The sequence below is a fragment of the Penaeus monodon genome, chromosome 8 (assembly GCF_015228065.2).
Source record: "Penaeus monodon isolate SGIC_2016 chromosome 8, NSTDA_Pmon_1, whole genome shotgun sequence".
NCBI classification, from domain to species: domain Eukaryota; kingdom Metazoa; phylum Arthropoda; class Malacostraca; order Decapoda; family Penaeidae; genus Penaeus; species Penaeus monodon.
Genome location: NC_051393.1, coordinates 46340368 through 46352867, shown reverse-complemented (window position 1 = coordinate 46352867; position 12500 = coordinate 46340368). Strand labels below are relative to the sequence as shown.

The window sequence follows — 12500 nt, the reverse complement described above, 5'->3', positions numbered from 1 at the left end:
TACAAAATGTTTCTATCTCCCTTTTTATGAACAAAATGTTTTAATCAGGGAATCAGGATATCCCAGCCAGCATCAGTTCATTTAGCACCTGCCTTGTACTCTCCTGTCCTGGTTATGAAGGCTTTGGTTTGAAAATTACAGCCAGGTTATTTTTTCTTACTTTCTTTGATATAGATATTCAAGAATAAAAAAAATATATATATAAAGTAAAAAAAAAAAAGCCCTAAGAGTAGGGAAAACAGAAAATACATAGAAGGAAGCTCAGAGAACCAATATGCAAATAGTACTCAGCAAAGATAGATAGAGTATTGGAAGGTCTCAAAACACTAAATTTTAAATCTTTCCTCTCCCCAATTCCTTTTAAACATTTCCAGAACTATAACTCAAAAATTGATGAATCAGTTTTCTCACTCATTATGAAAGTGAGCTATATGAATTCCAAAATGAAAGGTTAAAGGATATAAAAGAATCAGTGGCCCCTTTACTTATGCCATTTCAGCATGTATGATACAAGATCTTAATACGTTTTTTTGGCTTATTTTCAATATATCTACAAGAAATTACTTCAATATATCCAGGGATTCACTGTATAATCTATTGATACAAAGAGTACATATGTATCTATGCAGTGCTCACTTTTTTTTTTATTTTGGTTAAACTAGAGGAGAGTGACATGAGCTATACCTCTTTACTACAACATATTAACAAGTCTATGTATTACTACACACTTGTTGAAAAGAATACTACTTTGTCATTCTCAGTGCCTTCTCTCCTGTTTCATGTATTATTTTGATATTGTTATACTTTTTAAAGAATTACACAATTCTGTACAATAATCTTCTGCATATGCCAGTTTTCATTACCAGGATATTTGACTGGTCCACAACCTTCATTTCTTGAAATACAGCAGCAAGAAATCTGTTGTTTACATTGTTGTATTGATCATGGGCAATTTTAAAATGATATAGGGGGCATGCATCAGTGTGATATCAGAGCTTATCAAGTGTCCCAGGTGGTATAAAAGTGCATTTAGATACCAATTAATTCAAACAATTGATGGAACCAAAGAAAACTTGGTGTTTCTTTATGTAGAAGCAAAGGGATTATTTTGTTATTTATAAAAAAAAAAAAAAAAAAAAAAAAAGCTCTAGCAAAATTGTATTTCCCTTCAACTTAGTCTACTACCCTGGGAGTCCAGGGGTGCAGCTCCCTGGCTAGGCAGTTAGGTTGGGTTGGATATATTGTATAACAACCACAGGTAACTAGAGGGCAAAACCCCCTGGTTAGGAATGATATAGGTAAAGAATATTGTGAATATACCATTGGGGTCCAGAGGAGCAACACCCTCTGTCTCGGTTGAGTATATATTTATTTTGTAGTATGGCAGCCATATGGTTCCAGAGCCCCTGATAGGTAATATATAGTTATAATATATAGTTAGAACATATTGAACAAAAGTCAAGGGGGCCTAGGCTTGGGAGTATATGGTTATAATGTATTGCATAAAAACCACAGGGTTCTAGGGGGTGGAGCATCTTGGAGATTGACCTATCAGTACTTTTAATGATTACAGGCACATGTGTAGAGATCCACTGACTGATTTTAAGCATTTTTTTATATATACTCTATGCCCTCCCTTAGTTTTGGGACTACAATACCAAGACTGATGGCTGTAATTGATACTGTACCTGTGAAAGATGCTATATATCGTCAGGATAGGACACCTATAGTAATGATGATGATGATAATGATAATAATAGTAATAATAGTAATAATAATAATAATGATAATAATAATAATAATAATAATAATAATAATAATAATAATAATAATAATAATAATAATAATCATAATCATAATAGCAAATCCGTGCATATAATATTTTAGCAAATCCGTGCAAATACGCGCGCACATTGCGCATATGTGAGTGCAAGTGTGTGCATTCATGCATGTGCACCTCGCTTGAACACACTCAAATAATAATGATAATAATGAATAATAATAATAAAAATAATTATGATTAAAAATGATGATAATAATAGTAATAATAATATAATAATAATGATAATAATAATAATAATAATAATAACAATAATAATAATAATAATAATAATAATAATAATAATAATAATAATAATAATAATAATAATAACAACAACACTAACAATAATAGTAATGTTATTGATAATAATTATGATAATAATAGTAATAATAATAATAAAGTAGTAATAGTAGAGTAGAATAGTAGTAGCAGATTAGAAGTAGTAATAGTAGTATAGTTTAAGAGTTGTAGTCATAGTAGAAATTCTGCATTTGTACAACTCAGATAGATGTGTTGGCCTTATCCGGACAAGTCGTCAACTATGACCTTCAGAGAACAATACGAGTTCAACAAGATGGGCTCTCTGTGACTTCAATGTCCTCACTGCAAGCATGGATTGACTGAACGGGTTCCCCTAACAGACCCCCAAAATCCTGAATCTGTGTCTTGGTCCAGGAGACCTCTAGGCCCAAGGGCTTCACCTAATTGCTAAATGCATCAAGAGCCACCACCAGTGACTCCACAGACTCAGATAGGATAACAACATCATCGGCAGAGTCAAGGTCTGAACCTTGATATTGCCCAGTGTTGCTCCACACTGCCTTTGGTTAGTAGATCTGCCCATTATCCAGCTCATGCAGGTGCTGAAAAGTGTTGGTGCAAGGACACAACTGCCTGAATAACAGGGAAGAATTTGGACAGGCCCCCACCACACTTAACCACACTTTCAGTACCAGTATATAGGCTTGCTATTAGGCCAATAAACCGTGTTGGAATTCCACTCATTCTCAGAATCTCCCATAGTGATTCTTGATGCATCTAGTCAAATGCCTTCTTGAGGTCGATGTAGGCTGCAAGCAACCCACAACCAGATACGCTAGGATACGGTCCATTGCCACTAGTGAATGCAGACTGTTCTGGTCTCGGGTGCCTTAGTAGGTGGTCATCTATCTGTTACAGAAGAATGTGGGCAAAAACCTTGCCTGGTATACTAAGCAGTGTAATGCCATGGTAGTTGCTGCAATCCCAACAATCCCCTTTCCCCTTCCAGAGAGGGATGACCACGCCCCTCAACAGGTCCGGGGGAATGGAACCAGACTGCCAGAGGGCAGTCAAGACTGTATGCAAGCCCAGTGCCATAGGTCCACCCCCAGCCATTAGCAGTTCAGCAGGGATGTCACATATGCCTGCAGCTTTCCCACTCTTCAGCTTAGAAATCACCATCCTAACCTCAGGAGGTTCCTTGCTGATGAGTGGGTCCGGCACAGGTATTGTGATACCACTTGCATCCAAGCAAAACGTTGGACAGTCTACCTGGTACAGCTGCTCAAAATACTCAGCCCAACGTTCACAAACCCCAACATGATCTGAGATGATCTGTCCATCCACTAAGCAGACTGCAGTCATCTGTGAAGAGGGCCTAGAGTCCAGCTTTCTCAAGGCTTGGTAGGCAGGGCAAAGGTCATTTACCAAAAAATTGCCTTCGATCTCCTCATCAAGATTCCAGATGAGCTGTTCCTTGTCCCTTCTCAGCAATGTCTGAGCCCAACAAACCAAAAAGTGATGCAAGTCCTAATTGCCATTCAGCTGAGCCATGTGACACCCTTCAGTGGCCCCCAATGTCTCCTAGGAGATGAAATTCTGCCTTTCTCTTGGATGTATGCCATTGGACTCCTGCACTGCTTTAAGTGTTGAAAGACTCCGACAGAGATCTTTGGCCACAGTGCCCATATCGCTATACCATGTCCAGCGATGTGGTTTGGAGTGCTGATACCAGGAGCCAAAATCCTCATTCTCTAGGACTTAGCAAAGTCTCGGAGCATACACAGCAATAAGAGACACGAAACCAAGAGCATGTTTCAGTTTCAGTGCCATAATACGCTCAACAGGTGTTACCTCTAGTACTGAGGTTTGAATTTGGCTGGAGATGGCTATGACTACCCCCTGGAGGTGATGATCATTGCCACAGCCCGACCAATAGTAGATGTACCCACCCATACTGATTGGCCCGCTGCCAGTTCTTCTCACCTTCGAGAGGGCAGCAACCGTATTTTCATCTAGTCATTACACAACACATGTTTATAGGAAAATTGACCATGACATTCAGTCTGTTTCTTTACCAACTTAGCATTGAAGGAATTAAAGGCTCTGAATACAAACTACTTGTCTGTCCAAGTTAACAAGTCATATATCCAAGCTGGACAAGCAGTTCCAAATATTTAAAAGAGTAGTAGTGATAATGATAGTGATAATTATAATTATGATAAAAATGATGATAATAGTAAAAATAGTAATAGTAAGAATGATAATATGATGCCACCCGTTGGCAATGGGTTAAGCAGCCACTCTGGCAGGTGTATGGCTTGTAATCTGAGTGCACATGAACACTTCTGTTCAGTGACAAGAAACCATGCTTCCCCTTTGCAATGTTTTCTCTTTTATCTGCATAATCATTTTTACCTTTTTTTTTTTTTTTTTTTGCCAGTTTCCAATATCTATATTGGTCAAGTGATTTTTTTTTTTTTTTTTTTTTTTTTTTTTTTTTTTTTTTTTGCTATTCAACTTTCTGTAATGTAACCTGCTCCACTGATCACGTCGAGCATGAATAAAATCTTGAGCATGGAAATGATGTCCTCCTATAGCTGGCTTGCTGGTCACACAGTCCACACTTGTTTATCAATGGAAATAATGCAAAAGCCCCTTTCTAAACATCACACAAGTCTAATCACCCTCCAAGAACTTTCCTGTTACCTGGGTCTTCTGCTGAAATTCTCGTGATGGCAATTTTGCATCAACCTGGCCCACGGGCAAATTTTCCCTTGATGGCACATCACCTGCCCCTCAAGCCAAATATTTTCATGATGTGATAGTCATATCATTTGGATCATAGGGATTAATGTTAAATGGTTATAGTGATAGTAATAAAAAAGAAACTTTCTTTGGCAAAAATTCAAGGAATGAGGTATACTACTACTACTACTACTACTACTACTACTACTACTACTACTACTACTACTACTACTGCTACTGCTACTGCTACTGCTACTGCTACTGCTACTGCTACTACTACTACTACTACTACTACTACTACTACTACTACTACTACTACTACTACTACTACTACTACTACTACTACTAATAATAATAATAATAATAATAATAATAATATATTATTAATATTAATAATGACAACATTGTGGTAAACAGGTAGATGTCTTTGACTCCTTGGTGACTGAGCACTTGTGAAGCTATCATTGTACAGATTGAACTTATGAAATGAAACAGAATGCACTGGCACCATTGAGTTAACAATAAACCCAGTCTACCTATTAATCACTAGATTTCTGTTAATGAGGAAGATGTAAGCTAAAGCAAGGCTGAGTTTTATTTTTTTCTGGTGTGAGGAGTAATACAGAATGCATGTGGAGGTCAGCAGGCAGCTGTCGTTGACCAGGTCCCAGGATGTTAGAATGCCCTGGAAAACTTTTACTGCCAGAAGGTAACTGCCAGAAGGTACCAACAGCTCCAACACTCCTCTCCCAACTACACATGCCTCCTGAGTGTAATGAAACAAAGAAATAATTAATATGATTGTGAGTTGAGCTGTTGCAAAGAAGCGGTGAGGGGCAGGGCCCATCTGCAGATAAGGCCGTAATCCTCCATGATGACAGCCCATGCATTGAACTCTGCTGGAGACATGCCTGTGGTTGCTGACCCTGGTCCAGATGGTGAGGCTGGCGGATGAGGTACATGTACATGTTTTATTTTTTTCTGATGTGAGGAGTAATACAGAATGCATGTGACATATGCACATGTCCACACTTATTTATCATATTGGTCTCTGTTGACTATGGTCTCTGTGATGTCCACCATGATGGGTAGGTGGGTGGTGCTTGGCTATCTTCGTTGGCCCCCACTATATGTACTGTAATTTTATTTTTAAAATTTGTTGGCACATAGATGGCTACACAAGTACTCAGCCATCAAGAAATTAATTAGTAGGGCCACATGACCCCTGACCCGATTTCCCCTTTACTTGAGTTTTTTTCCCGAATGGTATTAGTGTTGTTATTACTATTGACATTATGACTCCTATAAGGTAATTAACAATACACTGAAATTATAGTGGACTGTAGAAACACAGTCAATAAACTGAACTCACAGTGGGCATTGCATGTATTTTTGCCAACCTGGCCTTGGTGGGTTAATGGTACTATTGTACCTACAAATGAAATTTGTTGAAGTGGTTAACAACTATTTTTTTCTTTCCAGGTTAGAGGATGAGTTGATTGGAGAAGATTTAGATTATGAGTATGATCTAGATGAGGAGGAGGAAGAAGCCCTCCTGGCTGGTGAAACACAGGAGGTCAGTTTACAAGGAAACCCTCGTTTTTATCTATATTTTGCTTTAATTTTTTGAAGTCTTCAATAGTTTTACTTTGGTATTAGGAATTTTTAAAACAATTTCATTCTTTATGTATTTTCTAAAGATTGGCATATCATTGAAGCTGAGTATAAGTAGTTGTGTTCTATTTTAACTTAATAATTGTATTGCAGTAATAATGCATAATTCAAACTTCAGTAATACAGGAAAATAATGCACCAGTTGTAGTTCATCTTTGCTGTAGAGGTAGTGATGGAAACAATTTCTTTTGTATTTCAGAATAAACTCTTAAATTATTTATAACTTCTTATAAATTCAATTATGTTCGATGTGCTTTAGTTCATGGGCAGATTTATTGGTACCTTTTTTTTTTTTATTCTTGTTTCTCCAGGTTGAAGAAGATATAATTGAGTTACGCGTGGAGGATGAGTTTGAGGACGATGATGGTCAGATGGGCATGTCTCACTCCTCTAATGTTCATTCATTACAGACATCAGATGCTGTATATGAAAGGGATATTGAGGATAACTATAATGATAATTCCATGAGTAAGTAGTACATAGTATTGCAGTCAGAGTTTGTAACAGAACATTATCTTTATTAACTTGTGAGATGACTTCAAAGTTGGTTAATACTTTGATTGATATAAAGTTGAGGTTAACAGTACTCTTTGTTCTAATTATGATACATAGTTTTGATGCAGAGGATGTTGTGTTGTGTTTTCCCCATGATAGTAATAATGTGCCAACATGGTCAATTTAAATAATTTGGAATTTGAAGGACATACTGTCAAAAATGCAAATGCTACTTCCTTTAGAGCATTTCTTTAGAGCATATTTCTCATGCAATGTATATTTTTCTGCTGTTATAGATGATGAGTCCCTTAACATAGAAACCCAAAACATTTTAGAAGAAGAGGAGGAAGAAGAAGAAGAGGAGGAGGAGGAAGATGAGGAAGGAAGGAGTCGTGACCGTTTCAAGAGTGAAAGATCCAAGATATCACTGTCAAATACAACTGTGGAGCGAACCATTCCAGATTCTCTAGGTTAGTAAGAGAAGAATTATTTTTTGATATTTATATTTTATATTTTTTTCAGTTGTACATGAATTATTATTTATTTAGTGTATATCAATCTGTATGTATAACAGTGAAAGCACAGTAATATGTATGACATTGTACTTGATTCAGACAAAGTGAAAGTGGAGAAGACAGATGTCATGGACCATTCTCGAGGACGTGGTGGCTTTCGGGGCTGTGGCCGAGACAGAGGACGAGGCGGGGGACGAGGTGGCCAAATGGGGGGATGGCAAAGAGGGGGACCAAGAGGTGGACATCGAGGTGGGCACAGAGGCGGACCCAGAGGCTTGATGTCGCAACCAGGAAATAGTGCATGGGGAGGCCCTAGATTCCAGGTGAAAGCAAGAATAGTATACCCTTTTTTCTCATCTCTTTACTCATAGTCTTTGGATTGAACATTCAGTTTTTCAGTCTTTTTCAGATAAGAGGTAGGACTGTTTTGAAATATATATCTGTCACTTTCTGAAACACCAAAAAAATTGGTAAATAAATACCATATATGTATTTAGTACAACTTTTGTATGCAATTATCATTTGTAACCTTGTGCATATCTTCTCAGATCCAACCTTGGGAGCGTCCACCCCTGTTAATGAATCCCCAGATGCGACCAGGCATACGACAGGGTGTTCCCAACATGCAGATGCAAAGGGGTGGCCCTCCTAACATGGGTCGTCCACAGCTGCCGCTGGTATCGTTACCTGGGGGGATGCCAGACAGGCCTAATGCTCTCTTGGGCAATCCCCCTAATGTTGGAGGGTTCCCGCGTCTTCCGCTGGGAAATGTAGGTTTGGTTAGTTCACTGAATAGGTTTTGTTTTTAGTAATTAATAATTAGAAGTAAGTGATTGTGAATTAACTTGATGATGGAGGAAAATTTGGTTTAAGTACTTTTGTAACTACTTGAGTCTAATTATACTCTATATTTACTTGATCTTAAACTGAAGATGAATGCAGATAATCACAAACTTTCAAGCTGTACTGGAATGCAAATCTTTGTTGTGTACATAATCACCATTTTCAAGTTATATTCACAAAAATGAATTTCCAACTTCCTCTTACTTGTCATAACTTAAGAATTACTAAGGCCAAAGGAGAAAGGATACTGAATGTTGAGGTTCTGGTAATTTTGATAGTTTTGATTGACTTTGATATGAATAAGGTATCTAAAATGACAGATTTAACCCTACAATGATCGTACCAGAAATCTCTGGGTGTCGCTCCTTCCGATGACTTCTGGCAACTGTCTAGCCATTTATCTGGGGAGTCCACTATGCGTAGCAGAACTTCCCGCTCAACTCGGTCTAGCGCGTCTTGACACCTATAGCCGTACCCATCATGATGTGTTGTTTTTTCATGATGGCTGTAGGTATGCCCGGCTGGAAGAGGTTAATATCAAATGCATTTCTTGAGATAGTAAAATTTACTTTAAAGAAAGAAGTCTGTTAATTTGCTAAATTCAAGTATTCTTAGAGCCAGTATTCTGTGAGTAAAGAGCTTGGTGTTGACTAGCCATGCTAAAAGAAAATGATGAATAGATTGATTAACCCTTTGGATCTGGGAAAATTGACCATAATATCATGAAAAAATCTGGGTCAAGGGGCAGGTGATGTTAATATGCTGTCACAGGAAAATGTGGCTGTAGGATAGGTGACGCGAACCGGCCGTCATGAGGGTTTCGGTTGAAGGCTGGGATAATGGAAAAGATTCACCACAAGGTTTATTTTACTCTTTGGCAATTTTGCATTATTCCCATCGATGTATGAGTGTGGAATGAAATGTCCGTGAACAGTGGCTGGAAGAGTGCTGGCTCCATGGAGGACACCATTTCCATGCTCATCGTTGTTGGTGATGCAGGTTGTATTACAGAAAATTGAATATTTCTTTTAAAAAATTTAAATGACACATATGACATAGTTACATAGTTTTATTTTTCTTGCATTGAGTTGTAGACTACCAAGATAGATAATTGGAGTCTGTGTAAAGTAAACAACTATTACCATCTGAATAATACAAATCAAATGGCAAATATGGACATTGGAAAATGGCCAAAAAGTAAATAACTCTGCAAATAGGAGGCATAGAGTCGTGTCATTGCACACACGTTCACGTGCGCCCGGCCTACAAGCAGCCACCCAGCAGAATGGCCACTCATGTAGGCCTATTGCCTGGATTTTTAGTGGTTTGATTGGCATAACACAACCAGATCTAATAGGTTAAAAGATAAATATGAAAAAATTAAATAGAGTTTAATAATATATTGACCTATCAACCCTATTTGTTTTAGCATACTGCTGGAATCACATTATAATTATTGTTTGGGCTAATACAATTATTATAAACAAATTATCACCACACTGGAGTTCAACTGTTTCATTATATGTCATAATTGAGAAGCAACAGCTTGATGAACAGGGTCAAAGGTGTGCTAATTATATCCTGTTGGGCATAATTTCTATATTTTCACCCAACTTGTACTCATCAAACCTCCCAAACTACTTATCAAAGTCTTAAAAACTAGCTATCACAGTAAAGTTCTATTCTTTTGGAATTGTGATATTGAGTCAGTGAAACAGTAGTTTTTTTATAAGTGATGTAGGAGAAATGCATTCTTATTCAATGACACCTTGTGTTTAGGGCATGCATTAGGAAAGGATCTTTAGTAGAGTTATGTTTTACTGGATTATGACAATATCAGGGGGAAAAACACAGCAGTTTGTATATAATCACCCTAATTGTACTACAGTAAGTACAATTAGTATACTGAGCCATCATCCGGTGTCATGTACTGTTAGCAAAAATTAGAATAACAGGAAACACATTTACCCAAATTTTGTAAACAGTGTGTCTAAAAGGAGAATTTAAGCCCGTTTATTTCACCTAGGTTATTGAAAATTATTGTAATGATTGTCCTGGGGAATAACATCTGCACAGTGTATGTTTGCAAAAGTCAAAAAAATTTACTGGTAGTTGGTAGGAAAAGTAAGAGTAAGTTACAAAAAAGAAAAATGTGTATTTGCCAGGAGATTATGTAGTATGATCCAAAAACAAATAGGCTGCAGTGTCATACCGGGTTGATTTTCTACTCAATGCAAATGGTAGCTGGAGTTGGAAATTCGTTTTAGCTTTTCCTTGGCTGTTCCCATTTGTTTAAAAATTGATGTCATATTGGTTTATATAAATTGTGTTTTATTGATTTATTAGTAATATCTTATCACAATCAAAATATTTGTGCTCATTCAGCATAATATATCATATGTGCTAGATATAAAGTGTTTATTAAGAGACATTTTGTGACAATCCTTTATTAATTTTTTGTTTTTCAGTGGAGCGCTGCAGTCGTGCCATGTGGAGCTGGTGCAATACTATCACAGCTAGTCAATCAGGCACAAATTGAAAATGACTTGAGGTCATCTCTTAAGAGACGTTCTGATGGGGAACCAATGAACAACTCGCCACCCAAACACATGAGAATAAATCAGCCAAAAATGAGCAACCAACAGTCTGTTGCAGTAAGTAGATACATTTTTTCATGGTCTCACAAATCTTTGATATTTATTTTCATGGATTATGTGTAACCATTTCAATATTAATTCAGTACTAGGTGATTTTTCATTATAGTAAAGGTATCATGTGGTTGTATTTGGTAACTTAAAGTATTTTAGTGTTATCTATTTTGTGGATGGAAGACCATATAGATTAAAAATATATATAATATAGAAATTAATACATTTATAATACCTTTTTTGTATTTTCAGTGGAAAAAGCTCAACAATGCAGTGAACAGACAGAGAGGAGGTATGGCTAAGAAAGGCCCTATATCTAGTCGACTCTCCATGCCTGCAGCAAATGCCAATCCAAATTTGACAACCATCAAGACTGTGGACATTAAGCCTGTTCAGCAAAATCAGGCAAACAGGGCACAAAGAGGTCAAGGAAGGAGGGAGCCAAATGCTCAGAATCAAAATGAAGGTAACAAGCAGTCTGAGAAAGGAGCCAGTGAGGCTGAAAAAGGAAAAGAGGCAGGAGACCAGGAGCAAAAGGTGTGTGTAGAGCATTGTCTTAACCCTATGTTGACGGGGCGAGAATTTACTGGCCGGGAATCATTCGGGGGAATATTGACAGTCATCTATACTTCCTGCTGGGTTGTTTGCACCGGAGAAGTTTCAGCTCATTACTCTTTTTTTTTTCTATATGTTCATGTATGAAGGATTAATTTAACCATATGTTCTATGAAGGACATTATTGACTTGTATTGTATATACTCAATATTACTGTGGTGGTTTACTGTGAAAGAATTTTTTTACGGATTTGTTATGTACAATTATATACAATTATTGATCAATTTACATGCTCAGGGAGCACTTTGAACTACTGGTACTCCCTGAAGCAAGGAGAAGAGCAAAAGGAGACCCCACAGATCTGAGCTCTATCTTCAATTTGGCTTGTGTCATTTTACTGCCAAAGAATTTGTGGATAGTCAGGGTGTTGACAGCTGCCATGTCTAGTAGGTTGAAGAAAATCTTGCAATACTTAATCCACCTTAGGGTTACTGCACACCCTACTTTCCAGTTAGTATCTATAGCGACAAGTGGCTGCTGCTGTGGACCCCTGCGTATGCCACCTGCCGTGGGTGTAAGCTCTGGTTTTATGCTTCTTTTATACTGTTGAGAGTATATTGAAGATTATGTTTTTGTGAACTGAAAACAATGTTTTGTGTGCTGTAAAGCTAAATTGCAATCTCAACACTTGTTGCAATGAATGGAAGTTATAGTATAGAGTCCAGACTCTCTAGTAAGGCCATGTGTGTTACTCTCAATAACATTTGTTTTTGTAAAAAAAAATAATTTATTACTATTTCCTGTGGCTGACATCATAGGGGCTGAATTGGGGGTTCAAAGCCGCGGGGTTGAAACTCGCACATTTAGGAGTGCCTCAGGGGAGGGGCCCGATAAGTGTACAATCTGGGTAAGAGATGCTCCTGCTTCATGCTGTCATTT

General features: G+C 37.4%; 2 protein-coding genes across 3 annotated transcripts in view; both read left to right on the top strand.

Moving 5' to 3' along the window:
* LOC119576375 (RNA-binding protein 33-like) overlaps positions 1 to 12115 on the top strand; it is a 13750-nt gene extending 1635 nt beyond the window's left edge. Inside the window, exons 2-8 of one of the 2 annotated variants that reach the window (XM_037924034.1) lie at positions 6314 to 6407; positions 6817 to 6973; positions 7297 to 7470; positions 7615 to 7838; positions 8064 to 8285; positions 10827 to 11012; positions 11259 to 12115. In XM_037924034.1, the coding sequence (XP_037779962.1) occupies positions 6314 to 6407; positions 6817 to 6973; positions 7297 to 7470; positions 7615 to 7838; positions 8064 to 8285; positions 10827 to 11012; positions 11259 to 11708 (1507 nt within the window). In that variant the 3' untranslated portion in view covers positions 11709 to 12115. Of the gene's footprint in view, positions 1 to 6313; positions 6408 to 6816; positions 6974 to 7296; positions 7471 to 7614; positions 7839 to 8063; positions 8295 to 10826; positions 11013 to 11258 lie in introns of both variants that reach the window. The other variant, XM_037924033.1, reaches the window with a different exon arrangement.
* Positions 12116 to 12475: 360 nt separating this feature from the next.
* LOC119575983 (extensin-like) overlaps positions 12476 to 12500 on the top strand; it is a 4632-nt gene continuing 4607 nt past the window's right edge. Inside the window, exon 1 of the mRNA XM_037923511.1 lies at positions 12476 to 12500. This exon is cut by the window's right edge and continues 107 nt beyond it. Coding sequence (XP_037779439.1) covers positions 12476 to 12500 — 25 coding nt within the window.